At 36.1% G+C, this 27,704-nt stretch overlaps 3 protein-coding genes across 3 annotated transcripts in view; all 3 read right to left on the bottom strand.

Moving 5' to 3' along the window:
- Positions 1-27,704, bottom strand: part of LOC136968561 (flavin-containing monooxygenase 5-like) — a 134,147-nt gene that overhangs the window by 33,710 nt on the left and 72,733 nt on the right. The window lies entirely within an intron of this gene.
- On the bottom strand, positions 1,010-12,195 carry LOC136968550 (flavin-containing monooxygenase 5-like). The gene is made up of 2 exons (XM_067262537.1): positions 11,575-12,195; positions 1,010-2,245 (listed from the first exon to the last, which is right to left on the bottom strand). Exons 1-2 carry the CDS (start codon positions 12,193-12,195, stop codon positions 1,346-1,348), a joined length of 1,521 nt encoding a protein of 506 aa, XP_067118638.1. The 3' UTR covers positions 1,010-1,345.
- On the bottom strand, positions 22,781-25,292 carry LOC136968599 (flavin-containing monooxygenase 5-like). The gene is made up of 2 exons (XM_067262597.1): positions 24,615-25,292; positions 22,781-24,050 (listed from the first exon to the last, which is right to left on the bottom strand). The coding sequence occupies exons 1-2, from the start codon at positions 25,233-25,235 to the stop codon at positions 22,986-22,988; spliced, it is 1,686 nt and encodes a 561-aa protein (XP_067118698.1). The 5' UTR covers positions 25,236-25,292; the 3' UTR covers positions 22,781-22,985.

Here is a 27,704-nt window from a genome sequence, read left to right as displayed (position 1 = left end):
GCAAAATTTCCTCAACCTTAACGAAAAATTTAAAAAAAAGTGAATTTTTAAGATATTTGCGGGATTTCTCGGGTTAAAAAAACAACCGGGATCCCGGGATCCCGTTTGAGAAACCCTAGTATGCGTGTGACGTGTGCGTGTCGGGTGTGTGTGTGTGTTGGTTTAATATCTCAGGATGAGGTAACGATTAAGAAACGAAATTTGGCACGAAAGCTAGTGTATAAGGCGCATTGATACTATTAAATTTTATTGCTTAAAGGTCGAGGTATTAAGAAAATAGAGAGGAATTATGTGTCGTATCTCTAGTGTTGTTGCACTTAATCAATAAAGAGTTGTCTCTACCTCAAAATTAATCTTTCTGCCATTTTAAAAAATTAATAGTATTAAAAAGTTCTGAAAAAAATCCCGTGACAGATGGCGCCACCCACATCTTTAACTTTGCACCAATGTGTCTTAATATTGTTCTCCGCGGAATTTACGCAACTCGTTCCTGAATTTTTCTATATTCTTCGCGGGTGGGCTTGGTCCGCAATGGGTCGAACTGGATGGCGAGAACGATCTTCCTCGAATCTTTCCATCTGCGCAGATTCGTTCCCCAAAAATTCTTTCAAAATTTGCAAGTGCTTTTTACCATTTCGTTCGATTACCTGGCCCTTAATGACGCCCTTTTATTAAGATATTTTATCGTTGGATAGTAAGTGAAGTGTACGCTTACACGTAGCGCGGTTAAATGTGTCTAGCGCACAGAGGTTTCTATAGAAGTATACAGACTAATTGATAAGAAAATGTTAGAGAAATTTCACATCGTACATTATTTATTTAAACTCATAAATTAATCAAATAGGGAACGGGAGAGAAACATTTCAACACTTTAAGTCAATCGATACATCAATTAAAATAAAAAATGCCTGAAAAAATAGTAATGTAAATAAAAACAACTATCAATTAAATAGATAAAATATTTAATAATAATGCCAAAAATTATTATTCGAAAAATTTTCCATGCAAAATATGTGCCGAGAGGACTTGGTGGCTGCACCTTCTTGTCCAGCGCCGAAATGACAGAATCTTCCTTTCTGACAAAGAAGTAAACATTAAAATATGTTACATTTTGTGCGCATTTCAGCACAAATAATAAATTGCCAATCCGAAGAAAGTAAATGAAAGTTTCGGGTTAATGAAACTAAATGAAGACTGCACATTCTGTCAGGGAAAGGGATCATCATACTTTCATATTTCACAAAAGATTGATTAATTTTTTAATTTTTAAAGATACTTTTGTAAATTGATTAAAGTTTAATATAAAAAGCGTTTTACTTTCCATATCAATACAAGAAGAGTTTCTTTAATTGCCACCTGACCTAAAACGAGTTTGCAAAGGATATCGAGCTCTCTCCTCGTAGCCGAGAATGGTTTCTCTGGCTTTGTCCCAAGAGTGTGGCCCTTGCAACCTGTATTGATAAGGAAGACTCGGACCGAGCATCAAAGCCCAAAACAGTTTCGGATCCGTAAAAAACATCTTCCAAAAATTGGGCTTCGCTCCAATTAACGCCGCGATCTCGTCCGAGAATCCGATATAATCGATTTGGATTGTGTGACGTTTAGAATCGTAATAACGTGTCTCGAGTTCTCTTTTTCTTTTTTCGACGTCTTTCTTCATTTCTTCCTCGCTGGGAAAAGGTACTTTTTTTAAAAGTACCTGCACAAACCATCTGCTTTGTAATTCATCAATGCAAAAGCTTCCACCTATCGCTTGAAACAGCCCGATCACACCTAAAGTCGGGTGTTTCAGATGTGTAGGATACACCAATTTGTATAGTTCCACCCGATTATCGGTGGTGTCTATGATATTTTTACTGAGGAATGGGAATTTAATGTCGTACCCAGTGGCTAGAATGACGTAATCCACTTCCGTGACGTGCGAATCTCCTTGGAAGACGATGCCGTTCTCTTCGAAACGCTGTACGTCTCCTTTAACTGTAATTCTACCGCTGAGAATACAATTTGCGATAGAATCGTTGATGGTGGGGTGCTGCTGAAAGAATCGATGCTTAGGCTTTAACTGGTAAGCTTTGTGATCGAAAGACCTATTCAATTCTGTTTCTACCCACCAAGACGAGACATTTATTGGCGCCACTCTTAAGCCGATAGCGAAATATCTTGTTATGAAACATTCGTCGTTGGGTTTACCACCTTTTCCTACTCGATTTATAACCCAACATCCTCTTCGAGTGCTCCAATATACCTGAAACGAAAAACAGAAGATGATACCTATTATTTAGTTAATTAATAGATTAAATCGATTAATTGTAACACGTTCTCGCAATGATTTATGTGTTCTTCATTTTCAAGGAAGAGCTAAAATGCGGCAAAAACCAACGACCTTTTTTTGTATGAGTTTTAATTGTTTTGACACAATACACATAGGCATTTCAGCAAATGCATGAAAAAATATTTATACATGCGAGTTAAGTACTTTGTGCCAAAGAAGATCCGTTCTCGGTCAGAAAATTTGAAATATTTTGAGTGTATAAAGTACGTTCTCACGTCTTATTTAAATATTTTGACCTTTGACCTTTAACGATCAAAAGTTTTGTGACCTTTAAACACTCAAATAGTAATCCGTATATTCTGGGACATCGTTTTTTTTTAGTATATTGAATTTTTAAAAACCTCTTGTTAGATAAAATGTTTCCTATGTCACACTACGTCGTTCACTCAATTTTAAACCCGTAGACATAGTTGACATCGACATTAAATATAAGTTAAATTTGAGCTTTCGTATAAAGTTATAAGCGGGTACATACGAGAAATGTTATCTTACAATTAAGAAATAATATAAATGAAAAACACTGCGATATACCCGTAATTAGATGACCCTATTATATTACGTCTGTACGGCTGATACCATTCAGTGTTTAGAAAACTAACAGACTAATGGGAGAACCTATTTCCTTGAGTAAATGTTGATCACGAGATGAAGAAGAAGATAAGAGAATGGTCTGCATAATCGCACCCTACAGCTAAAACTCGACACGAGCGTGCGAGAGTATGTGGCGAGTAGATGGGCGATGACTCCTCTCTCTCTCTCTCTCTCGTTAAGTGCAATACGATCAACGGAAGCCAGCGAACGGGAGAAAGTGGCGTGGAGATGACGACGTCACAGTTTGTCACAGAAAAGCGTGAATTATGCTATTCCATCCTCATTACGTTTATTGTTTTCATCGAGACCAAAAGTTCGATTACCGAGACATATCGCCGAGCAAATTTAATTAAACTGTAATAATCGACTGTATAATTATTTGGGGATTTATTTTTTATTATTTGTTATTATTTATTTGTCACGTCGCGAAGTTAAGAACTTTTCAGTACAACATTTAGGAAAAAATTGGAAACTGGCCGCTTAAGCTTGAATTTATACGCAGATTTTGGACATAAATTGTTAATTAAACTATATAATTACTATTACTAATAAATATAATTAAATATCACTTTATCTTCTACCAAGTGTATTCAATTCTGCTCAACATTACCAAAGAAGACGATCGACAATGCAATTGTCAACAGAAAAACAACGTTATTCATTTCCAATTCAATCACTTTTTATTCAAATAAACGAAAGAAATCGTCCAAATTTATTCATTTGTATTGAATTTATAATCTCGAATGCAAAACGTTTTGTTAAAGATGTAAAAAGTGATTACTTGATGTGTAATAATAATGATTATTGACAATAAGAAACTGTTACCGCATTTCAATAAAACGTAATTTTTAGAGGCCTATAATTAATTATTGTAAAAGACAAAAGGCTGTCTTCGGGTGTAGGCTGGGCTTTTGATGAAATTGCAGATGATAATAACCAGTAAGACTTTCATTAAATGTGATTTCCCTCGAGATACGACACTTAAACATCCTTCTACCTCCTCACCCCTCGATCTTAAAGTACGGAAATTTCGTAGCATCAATGCCCTAAATATAGTAATAAATGAGCCAAGTTTCGAAATTTTTTGGCTTATAAAATCCCTCGACATAATAAAAATTAGGCACCGACCACAGAAACTCACGAAGACTATCGTAAGGTTTTTAAACGTTTTGGGACTCCGGTAGTATCAAACATCGAGACGTGCTTTAACATATTGAGTAAAGTCTAGCTTCAATAGATTTAACACGTTATCAAAATAAAGTCACATAATCCCGAAGACTCTCACTCCAAGTTCGGTGTTTTCCGGTGTTGTAAGGGCCAGCCTTTCTCCATCCTCACAGGAAAACGACGACCTGTTAGGAACTGGGGTCGTCTGTATCGTGGGCCTGGATGAGTAGGCAAAAAGACCCTTTTAATGTTGTACTGATATATAATTTATGAGAATAAGGTGGTTTAACGTGATTAATTTTTCACGCAGCATAGATATGGAATACAGTTGGGAAAATGAAGGTCGAACAGCTCGAATGAGCAATCAATTGGTGAAAATTACCTTATAAATATGGAACGTAGAAATAGTTTAAATGTTGCATTAAATTTTTATTTAGAGAAGTTTCGATATTTCGGAGAAAATCGAAGGTCAAGTAGAGGAAAAAAGAGAAAATTACCGTTAAATTATCCGATAAAATGAATTATTGATACGAAATCAATAGATAAGTCTGAATTACTTAACTCTTAAAATATTTTATTTAAAAAGGCCAGGTTTCCTCATATTCTGATATTTGAAATAAATTTTTAATTCTATTTTTCGATTGTATAAGTGTCTAAGGCAGTGGAGTTCAAGGTCTGTATAAAAAGGTCAGGACACGCTCTCGTGATTCTATGACGGCATAGGGCCGGTATCTCTTTGATACCACGTCAGGATGACACCACTGTATCCTTAGATTGATACAGAAAATCAATTGCGCGAGCGGTTACGAATGGGTTAGACCCGGAATGAAGCGAGTGGAGAGGATGATGGAAAGAACGCACCCAGAGATTTATATATAAAAATATACCCGTTTATTTTTTCCATAGGACTAATTAGGTACAAACGATTACTTTACAGAGAGACACGTGATAAGGTACATGGCTCACGATCCGCGAACATAAATTCTACGCGGATTAGAGAGAGAGAGAGAGAGCTTACAAATATTCGCGTGTAGGATAAATACCTCAAGATATGTAGTCGGATGTCGATGTAATAATCGATGATATCCTTATAGACCGTTGTAGGTGTTCGGGCTAAGAATAAATGATCTTGTAGTAGATCGTCGGTAATGACTCTGTCCACTAACAGGTAATAGTTGTTCAGATAGGAAGTGTAACGATGACAGTTCGGCTTGAATATAGATGATGAGGGAGGATCGGCGGCGACAGGTAACTATCCTTTTGAGCGCACAAACACACGGTCAGTAACAACTTCTTTGTCTTACTCATCGTACTCCCTTTTTATATGGGGAGGGAGTTTGCAGGCCCTTCTTTGATTTCGTCAGAAGAGATGATCTTCTTGGACCAATAAAATTATTGGTGACGTAGTCGTGTCACCGAAATTTGACTCATCTTAACAAGGAACTCAACTCGTGGGAATCGAGTTTAAACTGTTCTTATCAACAGAATTTATCAGTTGATTTCCCGTTTAACTAACCCTTTTTGGTCTATTTCGTTCCGTTTTTGTATAAAATGTAGAGTTTGTATAAAATATAGTTAAAAGATTATAAAGGTACAGTACATATAAATGATAAAGTTCACAATATCCCGATCGTCACATGATTCTATGCGGCAGCGGCCATGTTGGGGCATATCGATAGAGATCATACGTGGTCCCTGCGCGAGTCGACTATTATTACGTATATACGTACTCAGAACGTTAAACAATGGGTTATTCTGTGGCACCTAATTGTAAAAGTAAGTCTACCGACCTTCGATCGTTTAGATTTCCCGCAGATAAGCGGAGGAAAGCGAAATGGGTGCAGAACCGCAGACGGGATAAGTGGCAGCCAACCGAACATTCTAAACTATGCGAGAGTAGTGTATATTATGTATTTTTCTATAGGTACTGTCTTTGAGATGTACACTCAAACCTGTTTTTGTGCGGTGGATAGGGACCGCATAAAAGAAAATGTATAAAAAAAATCGCACAAAACTTCACGAGTAGCTATAAAAAATAGTTTTCGCAACACAATTAAAAAGTATTTTTTTATGCGGTCCCTATCCACCGCATTAAAAAGTCTCACGTAGAAAATAACTCAAAACCGTACGAAATAACTAGGAATTGCTTTTTTAACTTTTCGGGCCTTTTTCCGCAATCCCTAATGGGGAAAAAATCCTCTAAGAATTTTATTTTTTATATTAATTAATTATTTCCACTTAAATACCAATCTAACATTAAAAAGTTAAAAATAATCGTTAAAAAATGATTTTATTTGGTAAATATAGCTGCAAAAAGTGTTATTTCATTTAACGAGGCGTGAAATTTTACACCCGCAGTCTAAAGCCGGAGGGGAGCTAACTCACCGCATCTGTTCAAATATAACATAATATTTATGATTTTTATGCTATTAAAATGAGAGGGGACCGAAAAAAAACGTGCGAGAAAAAAATTTACCGAATAAAAAATGGAAAAAACCTGCCGATGTGATAGAAAACATCCAATAGAGTTTTAAAAAATTTTACAGGAGTCAATTATGTTCCAATTCGATTGAAATTTTCATATACCGCACAAAAACAGGTTTGAGTGTACACGTGAGCTGGCATTAAATTATTTGTCGTTCAGCTTCATTTCGAAGAATCTCGGTTAGAACTGTTCATCTCAACTTTTCTGTCAGCGAGATTACATATTTTTGCCAGAGATACGAACAGTACTTTGAATGTAAAAAAACTGCATGGAAGCAAAAACTCATTTATGCGTACTTCTGCCGACTTCCGAAAATGGTATTTTATTATATTTGTATCTTGTGTGTTTACGGAAAGAAGTTGTGTCTCGGATAAGCTCTGCTAAAAATATCATCAAATTGTGTTTAATATTATCCTTTGTGATTAAATTTTATATAATTAGGAAAATATGACGTTTGAGCCTTTGTAAAGCCAAAAATGTTCGTTAATTAAACGTTAGTCCGGTATTTATTTTTTAATGCATTAATATTGTATCGGTAAATGCTTTAAAATAAAATTTTGGATAACTTACGTTATTGCATTACTTTACCAAGCGCTTATATACGTAATTGCGTCGGTTTTAGCGCCTATTTAATTAGTTTCATTCGCCACAGCCAGTGATGCGGATGATTGTTTCTTTTAAACTATTTGATCGAAAAGTTACATAAAATTGGGGATGCGTAATCGTCCGAAATTATTATTATAATTTTGACTGGAAATCGCTGGATTTATGCAATTTTAGTTTAATTAATGTCGTATAAAACTGACTGCTCGTACAAGTTTGCTTAAAACGTGCGACTCAAAATACCCCAAAATGGCGGCTCGAGAAGTAGGTCACGCGTGTCCCGACCTTCTTATACAGACCTCGGTGGAGTTCGTCCCAGTTGCACGCACCCTCTTAAAAGTAGAAGACTTTTAGTTAAAGATAATTAAAAATTATACGTGTAATTTAATTATAGAATTACTGTATATAAGTTTATTTCAGTTTCGAGGATTTTTTAATAGCTTAAACTGTAATTGAAGTTGGATAAATTACAGGCGAGAAAATGTGACGAGAATTTATTTCAAAAATTTCAAGGTTGCGGGCAATGGCTTAGCTTAGCATCACCGGTTTAAATAATCAATTTAATTCTAATCTGTCCTCGGTATAATTAGACGGAAAGATAGTTGACATTATTCGTACGGCAGTTTATCATACTTGTTGTTGCAACGGTAGCGTAATTTACGAGAGTTTCTCGGAATACTCTCCTTGTTGGCTCTGTTACAAAGTGAAGATAACACGCAAAAAGAAAAAAATGTTAAATAAATTTTGCATTTGCATAAAATATACACTGTGTACAACTCGGTTATTTTGTATGTTTTGCATTAAATAGGAAATAATTTCATAAGGTTGTTTGCTCATAAATCGGTTTACCTCGCTACACCCAGGTATGACTGTGTTTCTTCGTAAATAGAGTGAAAAAATTCGTTGTGAGCTGCATAAAGAGCCTTTATCTGTTTAATATTTGACATTACTTTATATATATATATATATATTAATAAATGTGGGATTTTAAATTGCAAATAGTGAATTATAATTATCATTTATTTTCTAATGCATGCACTGGAACTTTTTGTAGAACTCGAATTTTGCGTTTTTATTCATCGTTTTAGATACTTTAATTTAGCGCCTCACTCGATTTAGTGCCGGTTTCGGAAGCTTTAAGAACGGTGACGTTAAATTAAATTCTAAGTAATATCCTCGATGCATCGATGTCGATTAAGTTACAAATCGTTACCTCGAGGGTAATTGCGAGTAAATTTATTTAATTTTGGTTTAAATATTTTCCATTATTCCCATAACACAAAACCACGTAAGGCGGGGTTCCAAGCAAAGACTCGAAGGTGTCTAAAAAATATTTAAACCCACGCGTTTCGTTACAAACAGTTTTTATCACAAAAAAGCCCGACTTATGTAGATTCCTTTCGTGAGACATTTCTAATAAGAAAATAAAATCCTCCCTCGGCCTTCCTAACTAAATTTCTTTACCTGCCCACCCCTATGCCCCAACCGAATCCAACTGCTACGCTCCATCTGCATAATATATACATTACATTAAATTCTATACGAGATAAATGAAATTATTGCGTGCATTTTTAAATGTAATCTATAAAGTTGCCAATCAAATTAATAACAATTTTCATTTGCATAAACGGGAAAACGTGTTTGCGCACGCCATTTATTAAACAGACTTCTAAATAAAAGAATATGGATGACATAAATACATATTATTATCTTTTAAAAACACTCGGACAATGATAAAAATTTTTAATAACTGTTAATAATTGTAATGCATTGCTATCGGTTTATAAAAGGAATTAAACTACATTTATAATTTCTCGGATGAATTGCTCTATAAATTGGTAAGAATTCTTTAAAAAATGTTACTCTACCGTTATTTTACGTGCGAAGAAAGTAATCGGGTAATTTGTTATCGTTTAAAATAATTTTATATTATTAATATTTATTAGTTAACCATTTCTCTAGGTTATTTCCTAGCCGAGTCTGGTTAATGAAGGAAAAGTTTGTAGGCGAATTTCAATCGGGTCGAGAAGTAATTTTGTGAAAGTATTGAATATTTATTAAAAACGCGCAGTACTCAGCTAAATCTATGGGAGGGATGCACTCGTTCTTTCGTAAACGTCGGCTCATTCGTAGATTCTTGCACGCGTAACTTCGTATCATTCGTAAAGATTGTTCGCGTAAGAGAAATTTCTCAGAGGAACACGTCGAAGATGGATTTCAATTTCAGTAATGTCCAGTGAATAAAAATTATGAAAAATTTGAAATTATTCACGATAAATGAAGTCGATTAATGGGTTCCCCACAGGCAAAAGTTCATAATTTCTGCCAGCAGCGCAACTTTGTACACTGGCCCTGTCTACGTATACTAAACCTAGCCCCTGCACGAGCGATCAGACAGTAGACGACGAACATTTGAATACGAAGTACTAGAGTGATAATTGGACCCAAATATGGATGATCCTACACGATAAATAATTAAAAGAAGAAATATGGAAGTAAAATAATGAAAATTAAGAAAAAATAGGTCATATGGAAAGATGTGCGCGTCACGACGGAAGGCGTATTCGGTCACCTCGGTGCTATAAACTCCCCTCGGCACTCCTAACCACATTTCCTTATCTGCTCCATCCCGATGCCTTGACCGAATCCGAATGCTAATCGTTTAATATCGGAGAGACTTTTTAACCTCCCTCCTCCACATACGACAATACGTCCTTGTGAAGAAACAATAGTAGCGTTATATAAAAATAATTGTAATCGAAGTTTGAAGTTTGAAGTTTTAAAATTTTTTGATAATATTGATTTATATCATTTCTATGAATTCCGAAAAAATGTTATAGATTCTGAACGAGACAGCAGCTTCAGTTCTAACTCAATAAAATGGTAATTATATGAAAAAATTTACTTAAAAAATGAGCTTTCGAACGCGCTGTAGGGTCCGGAACCAGGATTACAGCAACACTTGTTCCCTTCCGTCAGATCTGGGTATGTTAAACGAATACAGTGAATCCTCTTTTGACCCCCTCTCGAGGAAAATCAACATACGGGAGGTGGGCACGAAACACGGGGTGTCGTTTATAACCTTTATTTTAATAGGCCTATTGTGTTATAGAATTTCTAACTTACAAAACTCGTGTCACAAAATTTTGTGTATCGAGAGCTTGATTTAGCCAGTCAAAATCTATTTTCAATATCAAATACAATTTGACATTCAAAGTAATGTAGCCCGATGAAGGCTTTGCAGTAAGGTCGAACGTCAGTCGTTAAAGACTTTTTTCTAGAATTTATGACTGTTTATAGTTCCGTTAACTAATGAAAATTGCCAAAAAGTCTCTTAAAAGTCTTACAGTAATATGCAGAAAAGATGCATTTTATTCATTAGTTTTAATCGTAATAGCGTTTTTGGAAACTGTGGAATTGCCCAAAGTATGCCTAGGGTCTCAAAGCATCAAAATTATAAATATATAAATTAGTTTGTCGTTACAGCTGTATATCATAATTTATAAATACTTCTACAGTTTCAATCAGACATTTTATTAGTTTTTGATGTAAAATTATATACAGAGCCTCCCAATCTTCTGTGCCCAGAACCTCGGGAAAGCGTTAATCCTCTATTACCTAAAACAGACCAAAAAAGCATCTCAACATGGCAAAGTAATTGCACTTGAAGTAACCAAATGTAGATATGTGACCATTTGCATAAATGGTCACATATCCGCATGTCTGGAACAGACCAAAACGTATGGCCACAAATCAGACGAGACCACAAAATATTGATACATGTTTTATTTAAATAAATGGAAACATTTTGGGAAACTTTTTTGCCGGTGACAAATAAGAGGAGGGACAAAGAGAGATTTTACCGTACTTAACGATAAACACGAAGGCCGTCTTTACTAACACGAGATGAATTAAAAAAGATCATCAACGTAAACGGCAAAAACTAAGAAAAATTGTGTCAAAGAGAAGTTTGATTTGTGTCTCTCGCGACCATCAAAAAACTTGTCTGTTCGAGAGCCATAGATTATGGTAATAATTGGAAATTGTTTAAACATATCGAGATTAGAAAATAAAAAGATCGAGAATAAAATTGTTTCAATCGATTTCATCGACATATAGGCGTACGCGAGACAATTTTGCGCGTAATTGACACGTGCTAATATCAACACTTCTTCTTCCTCGTATTATATAAATATTTTAGGTGTTATCTCGAAAGAAACAGTAAAAATATGGAATAATTATTGAAAAAATTTTATCTCGAATAATTATTTCGTTTCATTGAACATGGCTAAATAATAAAAAAGTGTTTTAGCTTCGTGTGCAGCCCAGACCCGAATAAATTCTTAAATCTATTTAACTAATAAAAATTAATTGTTAAATTGAAGAAGTGTCTTACCCGTTTAGCCACGGTGCAAGTTTCAACAGCAGCATCGGCTCCCGAATTTCCCGTTCCAACCACCGCCACTCTACCGTCACGAAATTCGTCCGATCGTCTGTACGCCCGCGTGTGTAGAATTCTCCCGCGAAATTTCTCCTGTCCGGGAAATTTCGGAATGTTAGGAAACACGTGATGCCCGTTGCATATCATCACCGCATCCACCCGATCCCGTATATTTTCCCCAGTCTTCGGATTCAGAGCCGAAACGATCCATCTTCCCGTGGCATCGTAGTCCTCCGACTGTTCCACGTCGACCACTCGATGACGGAATTTGACGTGAGCGACCAAATCAAAGTGTTCGGCGTACATTTGCAAATATCTAAACATTAACGTGTTGTGCATGTAATTGGGAAACTCTTTGGGCGGTGGAAAGTCGCTGAACGACGTCAGCTCTTTGCTGGTGTTGATGATGGTCGATTTGGTGACGGATGCGACACCTTCTTCGTTAGATTCTTTGTACTTCCATAAACCCCCGATGTCGTCGCTCTGTTCGTAGCAGACCACCTCTAAACCGGCCTCTTTGCAGGCTTTGATGGCTGTCAGCCCCACCACACCGCATCCTATAACGGCCACACGCATCTTTATTTCGAGTGTGAAGCTATAAATTTGTTTTCCTGTTATATTAATCTACTATTTTCACCAAGTCGTGACGAGTGAAAACAGTGCACACTTCTATTTCATGCGACAATTTATAGTTTTCTGTCATTGGATGTTCAGAGTGTCCTTAGCTCTATAAAAACTGGTAATCACGCAATACGTTGTAACATTCTTGTTTTAACATAAGATTTATAGCCTTATTTGTCTCCTTTCACCAAGATGGAAGGAAATAACAAAGGTTATTAATCTGCTTTATAAAATACAGCAACGTGGGTTTAGTCAAGCCCACCTTCAACTCAGCCGGGATGGATGAACTCACATTCTACGTCACTCCGTCGACTAACCTAGAAACTGATAGAGAAAACATGTAACAGTAAAAGAATACCTTTAATGTAAGAAAAGTAAAAAAAGCCACCTATCCGGTTATAAGAGACAATTATATCTTAATTAATTAAAGTCCAGTCGAATTGTATATTTTGTAAGAATCTAAGATTATATAATTGCCAGCGTTTTTAAGTGTTTTTAAAACAAGGCAACCTCGAATCTGTTTACGTTGCTCTAAGGTATTTTGCATAAACTAGAATTAAAATGAACGTTGGAACGTGTACTTTGGACTTTACAGCTCGATTTGATGCAGTTAGAGCTCCCTGCATAGCGTAGACATTATGAGGTGTAAAATTTCCGTGAATTCCACAAAACGGTTCGCGAATAGTCCGATAATAGTGTCTGAGAAGTAAATTGATGCGAGGCTTAGCACATTACACATTTATTTTACATACGTCTTTGTGTTTACAGAACAGGGCCAAAAAGAGGGCATGCCCTCTGTTACACAGTTTATGTATCGGGCGCTGCCCTCGACGCGCCCTTTGCACGTCGTGGTATGACACGACACGACACGAGGTTACCGACATACAGAAGCGAGCGAGCGAATGTGATGATGTCAGATTATGGCGATTCTCGTTGTCATGTAATAGAGTGAATTTTTCGCATTCTTTCAATGTCTTGGACAAGTTCAGTTTCCTCGCTTCTGAATTTTCAATAGAAAGTAATGCTAAACCAATTAGTCTCTCACCGACCATTGACCAAAACCCGTTCTTCTGGAATGTTGTAGGAGTAACCCAAATTTCGGCTTACTTCACGGCTTCATTGCGGACTTCGTAGAAGTTTTTCTCTTCATTGTTAGAGATTTTTAGTTTTTCAATGAGGTAACAGCCATGCTTAGTTCCTGCTAAGAACACCGAAATAGCCTATTTTTCAAACATTTAACGTTTCAGAATATGCGTTTTCAAGATGAGTAAGAAGACGAGAGAAAGTGAAATTCCTCATTACTTCTGATAGCCTTAGCGAGATTACTATCGAGTCTTTACATCGCTAGGCTAGTAGCGACGTAGCTAGATTGGCAGTGTAAAATCCAGTATATAAGGCGACATTCAGCGTCGACGTCTGTGTTCTAGTGTCACACATACTTTTTTGATTAACTTTAGACCTTTCTTTTGGGTTTTAGGCCCTTTTCCACTCTAAGCGTACTAAAGGACCAGAGACCGTTTTAAAAGAGTGTATTGTTGGTTAGTAAAAGGGTCATAAGATGAACTCGTAAATTCTACAGAAGGGTTCATATGGAAAAATCTAGTCCCTTGTGAGGGCTCCTAAAATCACGTGTATTTTGTTGTTTTAACTTAGCTTTTAGTTTCCATGTTGTCATAAAATAACTTACCATATATATATTAGAAGAAGAAATAAAGATCGATAGGAAAGTTTACAGATTCCAAGAACTAACTAACCGCACCTAACTTATTATATTGGATTACTCAATGCCACCGAAGAAAAGAAGGCAGCAGTGGACAATCCATCGATAACGCTTTCCAGCAATATTGGAATAGTAATTTTGATGGCAATACTTTAACACCTCGTTAACACCAATTTGTATAGGCTACGTGATGTCTGGTGAGTAAATCTAGATTATATAATCCAGCAACGAGTTGCTTAACTTTCTCGGCAACATTTGGTGGCCATCTGTTATGACATTTTTATAAAAAAAAATACCTTTTTTTCATACCTTTTTATATTTTTAACTATTACAAACTGGCAAAGCGCTTCCTTTTGACGGTAGGAATGAGTTTTATAAAAAAAAAAATGTACCCTCGAGTCCAAACATGTAAAAATTTTGAAGGAGTATTTTTGACCATGGTCAATATATGGGTCTAACTTAACAGCCGGGAGATAGACTCAAACTTTGTTTACTTTAAAAGTTATAATAAGTGCGATCAAATCATTTTTTATAAATAATAAAATATATTGTATATTAGACTATTGTTCAATGTCATATAGAGAGTATTTGCTCAGTGGTGGTGCATTCCAGATCTTTCATACATTATCTTATTCTAAAATCCATACACTCTCGTTTCAACCCGCGTATAGCGTCGACACTTACAAGCTTGTATAAAAATTGAAGCTAACGATAATCAGAGCTTTTAATTTCAAGTAATCATATTTATTTTTTGTAGATTATAAAGACAATATATTCGAAACGACATCTGGACCATCCTTGAGATTAGGGATCTTACTTGTTAGACAAATGCCTGTTTTGTCTAATGCGTCACTGTACTCGAAGTAACAAACTACAGCTAAATTTTTTAAACCCTATAATTAGCTTTTTGAGTTTGGACCCTTTACGTAATTATAGTTGAAAATATACGAGAAATGAAATTTGAAGCGTGAAGTACAATGTAAAAGTATCAAACGAATAAGTAGAAAAAATCTACTTGTTGCAAAGCTATTCCTGCACACGCCAATGCGTATATACATCGAGCAATTTTAAACATTACACTGGAAATAAATGATAATTATACGTCCTCCTTTTTTCCTCTTTGTTCTCTTTCTACGCCAGTTTTCCTCTTTGTAACTCAAACTCATCTAATATAAAATTAATCGATTGCCATTCAAGGTCTATCAATGACATTGCGGAAGAACTGGAATACGCACGAATGGGTGGGTCTACGTCATTGCACGCGTACGAAATGCATTGAAAATTAAAGATATTTTGATAAAATTCGGCAAAAATCCAAAGGCTTTCGTCACTTTTAGACCAACGTCTGCATATTGGTGCAACCGAGAGAAAAATTCTTAACTCGAATCGAATCGAACAATTCGCGAGTTTTTGCATCTTCACTGATAAAATCGATAAATAATTTTTCAAGTTATTTTTATTACAGCTTTATCCAGGGTGGACGTCTTCTGTGACGAAATTTAAGTTTTAAATCTATTACTATCAGCTTCTAGCGCCGAGTAGACAGCACTTTGCCCTTTTTTTAACACCAGAGACGACGTAGGCGGAAAAGAGTTGACGGTTACAGTTGTTGTGACGCGCGTATACACAAGCAACACCGGTAGCTTTTGACCTTGTCTGTTACCACTAGACATTTTTATACTCGAAACAACAGCTGGAAGGTTTTGCTTTATTATTATATTTTGATTTCTATTATTTCGTATTTTCTCTCATAAAATATCATTAAAGTAAATGTATTCGGTGATTTGGTATATTGCTATTCGGCCTCCGTGTCGGAATACGAGACAATCCAGGACGTATTACTGCAAGAAACCTAAATATATCGAGAAATCATGCGATACCCGCAAAAATTCAACCTTTACACGAGGAAAAGAGACGTTTCTTTCAGAAAATTTCTTATAAAATTTGCCAACATATGCCATGTTGGCGTCATTCGACCTTTTCGTTTGATTCTAGTCTAAGACCGTTGAAATGTTGGCATTTTTATATTTTTACTCCTTTAAATGGTTGTCAATTTACCTCGTATGCATAATAACGCTACCATTATTCGGAAGGTAATCGATCACCTGGCACTAAAGTTCGTCCTTCGAAATTGACCAAAAATATCTCCCGAGATTCTCTTTATATTAAACGCCAGAATACATAATTAATTGTTTTTTTCTCTGATGTTTAGATAAAAAAAGAAATAAAAATTCAGAAAAAGTGCGTGTTACTGTTATGACGCAACGGCTTCCGACGCGCATTTATTAATTTATTGTGGTTACACATTACTAAGCTGGAATTCTATTGATAGGAAATAATGTATAATTTGCACTTTCCATCGTTACCGCTGGTTACTTTATCTCTTAATTGATCTAGTGGAATCCCGAATAGGGTTACGCCGGTTGTTACACTATTTCCGAGTAACGTCACTCTTCCGAAAGAAAATATCGGTTATTTAATGGTATAAATTGACGTAATGCCGTGCCTTACGTACTCGTATGCGTTGCTGTAGATGCGTTACGCTTTTATTGCGCCGAATTATATTTTCAAAGTGGCGAATTACGGTCTTATTTATTATTTTATATCGTTATTATCATAACTTTAATTGCTTTCGTTATATTTTAGCTGTTGTAAAAATATATTGTGGCTTTTATTGTTACGCGCGTAGTTTTCTGTACTTTTCGCAGCAATTTACCAATTTGCGTATACAATGTATAGCCTACCTCGCGTTACGTTAGGTGACTTTACACCAATTAATAAAGTTACGTGAGATTTATCGTTTTGATAATTTTTAACCGGAAATTTATGCTAATTTTAACAAGAAATTTAACATCACCTTAACCTATTTTCTATTGGTTTTTAACATCACACGTTGATGGCAACAAAGTGAACTAAATGCTTTTTTATACAATATAAACAAATATACTGCCATTTTTTAAATTAATTTCGAATTTCTCGACTATGTTCAACACTTTTATCGATATTAATTTAATTATTAATAATTGTTTTCCGTTAAATTTCGTAAACAATAAATTGACAGAAGAGGGAACTGCTGTTAGGAAGAGAGAAGGGCACAACACAATTAAGGTTGACACCTCGTAACTAGGGATTGCATTGCTGGATCCCTCATCCGGCAATCCAGCTGGATCCAGCGCATTCTTCAGCCTGCTGGATCCAGCGCCGCGGATCCGCAAATACTCAATTAACTTTCTAAATAATGGCGCAAAAGTCTACGTCGTCGGCGTTGCCGCTTTGCTACGTGCGCTATCGCTCGGCGGCGAGAGTGACGTTGCCGTTCAGCGCGGCAGGTGCTACACCCCCTCTCTACACCGCACCATCCGCTCTTTTACCTCTGCCGATCTAATTGCCAGTTGACTTTCCGCTCTCGCGAAATAAAGTGTCTTCGCGCAAAATAAAAGAAGTAACTCCTTTTTCAGTCCTGGTGCATAATTCTAATTTACCGTCAATCGTTCCGTCAATGAATCACGTGACGGAACGATTTACGATTATTTGACGACCCCGAAACCAACTAACGTAGAGGCAGAAAGGGCCTTCTCCGCAGCGGGATATATATGCAGTTCATTAAGAAGTAGGTTGGGAGACAACACCATCAATACCATTTGTTTCTCGAGATCCTACTTCCAGAAAAGTCAAAAAAATAACAGAAGTGATTGATTTAATTTTATTTAATCCTTTAAAATACTTTATTCGAGACAAGACTAATATTTTATAACTTCTACTCTAATTCTATTAAGTAAGAGTTTATAACTTTTATTCTATAAGCGGTTAGTGGGCTAGGCTAGGCAATTTTATTGCGAAAATTAGTGAGAAACTGAGACTACTTAGTTAGTTAAATAGTTAATTAAATTAATGAGTATCAGTATCATAGATATATGATGATGTGAATGTATGTGATTCGTGACTGTGATAATAATGACTAACTACTAGACTATTACTAATTACTTACTCACTACTTTACTGACACAAATAGTTAAATTAGTTACAAATAACTACGGATTGATATGCAGAGCTTACGTAAGAAAACTGGTAAGACCGATAGACACTTAGCCACCGATTATCCGTACCTACATGATTATAATATATTAATATAAATTAATTAGTAGAATTACCTTTGTTATTATTTAACTTACAGATTACATTATAATTATAATCTAACTACACATGTAAAGTTAATTATCTCTATCTCGAGTGTCAAACCGAACCAGTTAAGTTTACTGCTTAAATGTGTAAGAAGTTTTACTGATTTATAGTGACCAGTCGAAATAATAAAAATTCATTAAGTATTTTAGAAAATATTTTATTTCTTTAAAAAAGAATCATAAATTGCTGGATAGATAGATAGATAACACTTTATTGCACCAAAAATACATCCGCGCTGGATCCGCGCTGGATCCAGCTGGAATGATGTCGGTCCAGCAAACATCCAGCTGGATTGAAAACACCGCTGGATTGCAATCCCTACTCGTAACATTATTAATTGGTAATAATCGCGTAAGGTTACGCGAAAATAACGCGACGTGAAGTATATTTTATGAGCAAATTAACATATTCGTACGAAACGTTCGAATAATTATATAGGCTAAATGTTTCCAAAGCCGTCAAAATGTTATTTTCTTTACGAGTTACACAAGAAGTAACGAAAACAATTACGCTTAACAACAGAGAGATTATAGATTCTACACATAACGTCGAGGGGAAAATTCGCAAAGTACGAAATCGGTGAGGTCTAAAGATGGAAAGGGTCCTCAAAGGCTGAATTTTATACTTTACATTTAACACAGCTTGTGTTCTTCTATCATCATCCGATAATAGGGTGGAGTGGGGCAATGTGAACATTGAAAAGTTTTTTCGTTTTATTTAATAAATTATTTATAAATTATTATGAAAATTATTAGTTGTAAAAATTATTTAATTGCAATTGTTACAAACATTACGCTTGTAACAATTAATAATTATGCGAAAACTATCTTAGCTTTATTGATTTTTTAGTTTCTAAACCTCCGATAAAAACATTTAACTTGTTATCAAAGACTTTTGTAACGGAAGTTTCGACGAAAGCATTTTAATGCTGTTAAGCAATAACAGTATCTTCTCTTTGTTTTTGTTCTTTGAACGAACTCGATATTCTGTTCGAATTTTAAACGTTTTAATAATAATAACTTTAACATACTTTTTGAATTGTACTCAATTATCTTTTATTGATTTAAATTAATTTACAGTATATAAATAGTTTTTATTAACCTATTTTATTTTAATAAATTGAAATTGCCATTAGGATCTATTTAAGTATGACTTTTCCTATCTTGTTTACAAAACAGAATTAAAGTCTTTGTAAAAATATGATATATGACTCCTTAAATAGCTAAATATATATTTAAAACGGAATTTATATACAATTATAATAAAAGTTTCAGATTTTGAAAAATATTTAACTAATTCTCTTCTCCGGTTTTTAAAATCCGCATCAGGGGCCGTCCATAAATTACGTAAGGACGATTTCGGCCATTCTAGACCCCCACCCACCCCCGTGTAAGAAACCGTAATATTTTCTTCGATTCCCCGTCCCCTTACCTATCTTACGTAATATTTAGGCATGATTTTATAGAAAGATTTTAACAAAACAAATTTTTTTACGAAACCCTAAAAATCTTAGGTCCAAAATATATACTTATTAATTAGTTAATTAATATGTACTGTTATTTATAAAGACTTTGCCAACAAATTTAAAAATATAAAAATTTCATGAATTCGAACGAACAATTTATTTTAAGAACTTTATTTTTTTAATTATTAACAATCTTTTCCTTATTATTATCGTTAATCAACGTCATAATATTCATTTTTATATTAATTTTAATTTTCACAAAAGGACGTAAAAAACTTTGACAGATCGACTAGCTAGCGCACGTGTAAACAGAAACGTCATACAAAACAAATGAAGAGAGAGAAACCACCAGACCGCCTTTCTCCCACGATAAAAAATGTGTAGAGCGCGAATCTGCTAGCGTTATTATTCTATCACGTCACACGACATGGCATTGGTACAACGAGCGTTCTTAATAGAAACCGCCAAATTGAAGCCGAATTCAAAACTCCACCACTCGACGAGATCAAAAAATAAAAATAAGAATATTACGTAAGACGAGATCTAGTACCCCCTACCCCCGAGTGAGAAATCGTAAGAAATCCTCGACCCCCAGCCACCCCAAAATACCTTACGTCATTTATGGACAGCCCCTTATTTCATTTTATACATTTTTAAATTGTTTCTTTTTTGTAAGAATCTCTTAAATAAAGAAATGTAAAATACAATATCTCGATTTATAGTTAAGAAAAGAACATTTAAAATCAGAAAGGTGCTTACTTTTAAGAAGGAAAATTTGTCTTACATTCGCGTTTATTCCAGATAACAACTTAAACTCTAGAACGGAAGAAGCTATTCTTGTTCATTTATATCGGTGTGATTTTATTCTTGATTAAAACACAAAACTATTCATTTACATTCGTTTAATTCCGTCCTTGAATAAATCATTTTCAATGTTATATTAAATGATCGTGTTCAATGGTAATATTAAATAAATCATTTTCAATGTTACGCGAATCCAGTTTGGACGCTAAATATTTCAATTATTAATTATCATGCTATTCTCGCATTATAATAATTACTAGAGACAGACGTGGAGAGAAATAAGTACACTACATTTTTATAAAAGGTTCTATCGAATGAAGCTGTATCGACTTATTTTTTATACATTACATTACTTTTGTCGTCTCTTCGGACAGCGGCAACGACCGCAAATTGGCCTCTTCTTTTAGCTTCGATTTCAACCCGCAAAACAGAAAATATCTTCGAAAGAACAAATCTGATGAGTAAGGGTTCGGGATTCTTTTCTGTGTCGAAATTTAGCTTACGCATGCGCAGCATCGTGTTATCGTACAGCAGAAAAAACCTCAAGACCAGAAAGCTGCCGAACTAATCGCGTTTAACCGGTGTTTTTTATTATATAAAAATTCTTTGTCGGTCAAAGCGCCACCGATGTGTAAGGTCGCCGATCGGCGGAGATAGAAGACTCGAAAACCCACTCCTCGGCACCGGTGTAATTTTGGGCAAAAATCCCGCTTCACTGACACCAGTGTGGGGTTGCCGTCTTTTAGGGGAATCGGTTAATCCCGCGTCAGGATGAACCTATGAGAAGTTCGAATGTGGGAGGTGGCGGAGGAGGCAAATGATAAGTGTTTTCGCAAAAGAAAGCCGTATATATCCCCGGGAGGACTAGATGGGATCGCTGGGCGATGCTGCTGATCGGTGAGATGGCGTTGCGGCGTCCTAGGTAATAACACAACTTAATAGTCACAACTTTCTGCTTAATCCGGAGGAGACTGTCCTTCGACCTTCACGTTCCGATTTTTATAGTTTTCAAAACATTCCCACTGTTCCTATTTCCTATTGGCCCCTGTCCCATTCCTCGCTTTCCGATTGGTCTCTCCTTTGTTTCCAGGTGAAAACCGAGACCAATTCGGGTCACGGGAAAGGTCCGATTCGAGGTGTCTATTCGACACCTTTTTGTCGACTATGCTCGGAGATTGTTGATAAAACCATAAGACTCGCGCTCATAATTTAATATACGCGAGTTAAACCGCGGTGAAATAGTTAAACTGGTGCCGGGAATCCTGATATTGATCGAGATCGCACGATCTCGATCATCCATAATCATATAAAGGCCAATCTAAACGATTAGTTAGCCGATTGATCGATATAAGAGTCACAACTGCACTCTGTATCCCCGACTGATCTGACAAAACTGTCATGACGTCATTATTGTTGGGTCTTCTGTTACTAAAAATGACATTAATTTTATAAGAGTATAGAAACTACTACTGGCTGGAGGAATAATCTCCGGCTCCCTTTCTCGGCGATCCCCATTATACGAATATTTTTGACTCTCGAACAGAGGAAGATTCCTTCCCATTCGCGAATACACCAGACCTTCTTATTTAAACTCGTTCGTGCCCCGTTACTTAGTCATACTAAAAAACTGAAATCACGCGAAATGTACAGTACAATTACACTTTTTTACACGAAACTTTGGTTTGTACACACGAAAACATTTCAAAAATTCTTTAAGGGTTTAATTTAATTAACAGCACCTGTTTTGGAAAGAGATTGAGTGCCGGTAAAGACGTAGGGCACCCTAAAGTTAAGTTTGGAAGTAGAAGCGGGAGAAATCGGAAGAGTGGGAGGGACGGATATTAGAGACGGTAGCGAAAAGATATTTGTAAAAGTGTTTACTCCGAAAGGCTAATCATTCCGTAAATACGCACAAAAAGCCTTTTTTGCAACCAAATCGTTTGCCAGAAGACCTAGTTCGTTATATCGAAGTGTTCGTTTTAATAAGGCTTTAGTCACGATTAAGTACGAAGTTTTATTTAAAAACATTGGTTAAACGCGATTATGTTTAATTTCAACAATTGTTTTATGTACTTGAACAAATATTCGTACATTTTGCATTTTTAAAGAGTTGTAAACATTTAATAGCATTTATCAGTCGGAAATTCGTATATATCAACTATATTTATCGCACAAAGTACGTTACTCTTCGTTTCAAAGTCGATCCGTTTGAGTTTTCTCCTCCGCAACGCCCAATCGACAATATAAAGCCATAAGAAACGGGCGTAATGCGTAACTGTTTGTATCTGCAAATGACGAAATAGTTGCAACTTTCAGCGATGCGATACACTCAGCTTTTTGAAGCAAAGTAGTTCAACGTTCCCGAATTAACAATAATAAAATAATAGGCATAGCATCGTTATGATTATTACGTGAAATCGAACCCAAAATGTAGTAAATTTTAATATTAGTGTGTACGAAAATAGAAACGGGCACCGAGTTTCTTTGGTCGTAATCGGGACTGGCTGCATTCCGAAGCCCGCCGACGAATGACGACACGCCACCTAACGTATTATAATGCGGGTCGGTCGTCGTCTAGCTGCCAGTGGTGTAATTCTTCAGCACCCCAATAGGATAAGCGAAGTACGGGAAGGAGGGAGAATGTTGCCACAACCAAGAATTTTCAACGAACAAATTTAGAAAAACGAAAGCAACAAATACGATTAAAAATGTGAAGCGTACGTAAGAGAAATGCTTTTGTTTCCGTTTGATATTCTTGAAACGAGTTTGCAAAGGACAATCGGCTCTGTGGCTGTACGACAGGATGGTGTGTCTGGCTTTGCTCCATTTGTGAGGTCCTTGCAATCTGTACTGATAAGGAAGACTCGGGCCGGTCATCAGCGCTCGAAACAACTCGTTATCGTTGAAGAACATTTTGAAAAAGTTGGGTTTGGCCCCGATTAACGAGGCCAACTCGTCGGCGTAGTTGATGTAATCCACTTGGATGGTGTTGCGCTTAGAATCGTAGTAGCGCCTTCTTATGTTTTCCAGTTGTCTGCGGACGTCTTTCTTCATTTCTTGCTCGGAAGGTAACGCTAAATTCTTACGTAATAATTGCACGATCCATCGGCACTGAAGCTCCGCTATGGGAAAACCTCCTCCCAGCGACTGGAAGAGGCCCACCATGGCCAGAGTCGGGTGTTTCAGATGGGGCGGGAAAATAAATTTGTACAGTTGCACGCGATTTTCGGTGGTGTCCAGGATTTCTTTACTCAGAAAGGGGAACTTTATCTCGTATCCCGTGGCCAAAATCACGCTATCTACTTCGGTGATTTCCGAATCTCCTTCGAACAGGACCCCGTTTTCTTGGAAATGTTTGATGTCGCCCTTGACTATTACCGTCCCGCTCAAAATTCGGTTTGGTAGGGCGTCGTTTGTCATGGGATGTTGCTGAAGAAACCTGTGTTTTGGCTTTAACTGGTACTTTTCGTGATCGAATCGGCGATTCAGAACACTTTCCATCATCGAAGACGATAAACTTAAGGGGAGAAGACTGATCATTAAATTATTGAGTCGAGTGGTGAAGATGTCGTCGTACGGTTTTCCGTTTTCCGCAACTCTATGCATTACCCAGCAGCCTCTTCGAGTGCTGAGATACACCTGAAAATGACAGAAATTTCTGTTAATGATGAATTGTTTTAAGTAAATAAAGTGCGTCTTGCAATGAAAACTGATCGAGGCGCGGCTTATAAAATTGACCAACGAAATATATTTTATTAATTGCGTGTCACGCGTCGGGAAAACGTTTGACGTTAAGCGGCAATTGGAAACGTTATTGGTTTTGCCGACCTCGATTGAAGGCCGCGTAATACGGTGACGTCGCTTGGAAATTAGGTTACGATACACAAATATTTGATTTTTTCAAATAAATATCGTCTAAATGAGTTATTTAAACGTCTCGATGTAAAAAGCAATTCTTGTTGATATAATCGAGTGAGAAGGCCATTTCGTTACTGTTACGACTGACTTTACACTTTTTAGGTGAAGGATTATTGAACTAGTTTGACTGTCGACCCTTCGAGGCTTTCTCGACTTTTAATCACTTCCTCTTTAATTTTTCCAATACACTTAATAAATAAATAAACAAATAAATCTCTGTCTTAACAAATTCTACTGGCTTTAGTTAACTATTTCGAGTGATAAAATTAACGCAGTCGAGCTTACCTGTTTAGCCACGAGACTAGTTTCCACGGCAGCATCACCCGCGGAATTGCCTGCACCCACTACAACCACTCTCTTATCTTCGAATTCCCGAGGCTTCTTGTAACTATGGGTATGAGTAATCACCCCCTTAAACTTTTCTTGCCCGGCAAAGGTGGGCATATTAGGGAAGACGTGATGCCCGGTACATACCATGACGGCATCCACCGTCGAGCATCGCTCCTCTCGCGTTTTCAGATCGACAACCGTAATTTTCCACCTTCCGGTCTGACGATAGTCGTCGGCCGGAACGATACTCTCCACCCGATGATGAAACTTGATACACGCGACCAGATCAAATTTCTCGGCGTACATTTTTAGGTACACAAACATACTGGAATTATGCATGTAATTGGGGAATTGTTCGGGAGGAGGGAAGTCGCTGTACGACGTCAATTCTTTGCTCGTGTTGATGACGGTAGACTTGGTAACGGATGCCAAACCTTCTTCGTCTTGGTCCCTGTATCTCCACAGACCCCCGATATTATCGCTTCTTTCGTAGCAGACGACGTCTAGACCCTCTTCTTTGCAGCATTTGATGGCCGTTAATCCTCCAGCGCCCGAACCTACGACAGCAACGAGCATGTTTATCAATGGATGATCGCAGTGACACTAAGAACATAAACTGAAACGTTCCCGTTTGATGACATTTCTTTTATCAATCCGTAACACGTGACTGACTCGTGTTCATTGCGCAATATTTTCGTAAAAAGCAAGTAATTGCGAGGATTTGCTCACACGTCATTTATTATTGTTAAATACGTGATATGCGGATTATGGTAAGAAAAATTTTAATATAAAATTATAAATACGTCGCTGTTTCTAACGCATTTATCGGCTTTTAAAGGCAAAAACCGGAAAAATTATTAAGGTGTGATATAAAAAAGTGAACTACATAACAGTAATTAAATTGACATTTTATCTGTATTGTAGGAACAATAGGTAAAGAAATTGTTTTTCATACAGACTTATAAACTAGTTTATAAGTCTGTGAAGTTGTTTATATTAAATATATCGAGATCAACTTAATTATTTCCCTGTTTATTGAGAAATAATTGCATGGAAATGCAATAATATCGCAATCATTATCGACGATTCTGAATAATTAATAGATATTTCCGCATTCGTATACCTTAAATAATTGTCGTAATTATTAATTACGCTTCTGCCATACGCAATTATTGCAATTTTAGCACGAATTACGATAAATGTTCGTTTAAAATTCGATTCAACGGGAAAGTTCGCTACGCACGTAATTGAAAGGCTTTAAATTCTATCAACAAATCGAAAAGGGAGAAGTTTAATTAACAGATGATCCAAATAGTTAAGTGAATTTCTACGAAACACGAGACGCGAGGTCACGCGTCTAATCTGTGACGTCGATAACGATAGTGGTGACCGCATTAATTTTTTCTGGTAACGTGACAATCTCGTCGGAGAAATTAAACGTCAAATTACGCATTTAATTGATTACTTTTCTAATAATTTACTGTTTTTGATAAATTCATCCAGGAGCTTTTTACTTTTAATTATATTTCAGTAAAGAATATCCCTGTTTAACGAATTACAGGCTAATTAATGGGAGGCTTATTAATTATTACGCTTATCTATAATATTATTTAAATAATTTCAATTTAGGGTATTTATAAAGTTATTTGTCAATTTTCTGCATAGAAAGAGACCCGCGATTAAATACAGCGCATGCGTGGAAAAGAATGGAGAACGGGATTTAGGCCCGCGCTGTAGTGTAAGTAGTAGCGTGACTACTACCGTACTGGAGGGCAAATTAGAACGTGCCACCCACTCACCGTGTGAATGGAGCCATTAGCTCCGTGAACTCTTAGAAATTGATTCCTCCTTGTTTTACTCGCCTTAAGGTAAACACGGGAAATTTTGTGCTACTGTTTTAACACGTCTTCGTCAGATAGGAGTGTAAAGTGAGATTTGCAAGTTTGCTCGCAGCGGAAAGATTTCTGTGGTATAGGGAAAAAATTGTTGTTTAAGCGGAATAGTTTTATCTTCATTTACAATGAAAATAGTGTGATTTATTCTTTTATATTTCGATTAATTACGGACTGGGGACGTTTTAACGCTCGGTTATTGGACTGCAACACGACAAAACTGTAGACCTATAAATTTCCAGTGTCGTCCGTATGTTCGTCTGTCCTTTATTAATCTAGAGAATGGACTTAGACTTATGAAAGTCGAGATAAATGTAAATAGGTTAGGGGCAGCAGGCCCCTATTAACCATATAAGAACATCCTGTGCAAACCGGAAGTCACGTTACTTCAGTTCACAAATTTGCCTGGAAAGGAGTGAGAGATGACCGGCACGACTCTGTTGATAAAAGAAAAGTATGATGTACGGGGGCGAGTCACTGCTAATTTGAGGTGCAGAGCATATATTTTAAATTAAATGCATTTAAAAAATACGATTAAAAATTACAGCCGTGACAATAAATAATTGCTCGTTAGTGTTTTATTATATTTTGAGTTTAAATTTCCTTAGCCACGTGCTCAATATTGTTAATAAAAAAATAATAATAATAAAATTATAATATAACTTACGTGTACAGAATATTAGTCGAAGAACTCGCGAGCAATTTTCTAATAATTTACTGTTATACTTGTGTAAAACTTTACTCGCATTTCGTATTTTTTAAGTACAGATGGAGGTACCACAAAATAACCAATAAAGATATCATCAAATATCGTCCGTGTGATAAACGTCTTAAAGTGTCCAGATGACTCGTCTCGTGTTACGGAGTAGTAAGCAACACGTGTTGAGATACCACGTGTTTTAAACTCGTTTAGTGAATGCTCTCGATGAATACCCGTTTTAAGCCGGTAGACAAAAGTTAACAGAATGAATTGGAACCAAATTGAAACGCAAGTGCTAATTAAGTGCTATTTAAATGCTCAATTAAAAAAATTGAGTGCTCGATTATTTTTTTAAAAATTATATATTCTGCTAACTTATCCAGACAAAAAACACACGTCTGTTCCCACAAGGAATTTAAGAAATGTCATTACTTTTAATTCTTAAATTAAATT

The sequence above is a fragment of the Centruroides vittatus genome, unplaced genomic scaffold, assembly GCF_030686945.1.
Source record: "Centruroides vittatus isolate TY-2023 unplaced genomic scaffold, ASM3068694v2 contig_15, whole genome shotgun sequence".
Taxonomy (NCBI): domain Eukaryota; kingdom Metazoa; phylum Arthropoda; class Arachnida; order Scorpiones; family Buthidae; genus Centruroides; species Centruroides vittatus.
This window is presented reverse-complemented; position numbering and strand designations above follow the sequence as displayed.

Excerpts from the sequence above, each read along its gene's own strand:
- LOC136968550 (XM_067262537.1), bottom strand. The coding sequence starts at position 12,195 with ATGCGTGTGGCCGTTATAGGATGCGGTGTGGTGGGGCTGACAGCCATC. Across the intron at positions 2,246-11,574 it reads CTTGCACCGTGGCTAAACGG|GTATATTGGAGCACTCGAAG; the intron begins GTAAGACACTTC and ends TTTTCGTTTCAG.
- LOC136968599 (XM_067262597.1), bottom strand. The coding sequence starts at position 25,235 with ATGCTCGTTGCTGTCGTAGGTTCGGGCGCTGGAGGATTAACGGCCATC. Across the intron at positions 24,051-24,614 it reads CTAGTCTCGTGGCTAAACAG|GTGTATCTCAGCACTCGAAG; the intron begins GTAAGCTCGACT and ends TGTCATTTTCAG.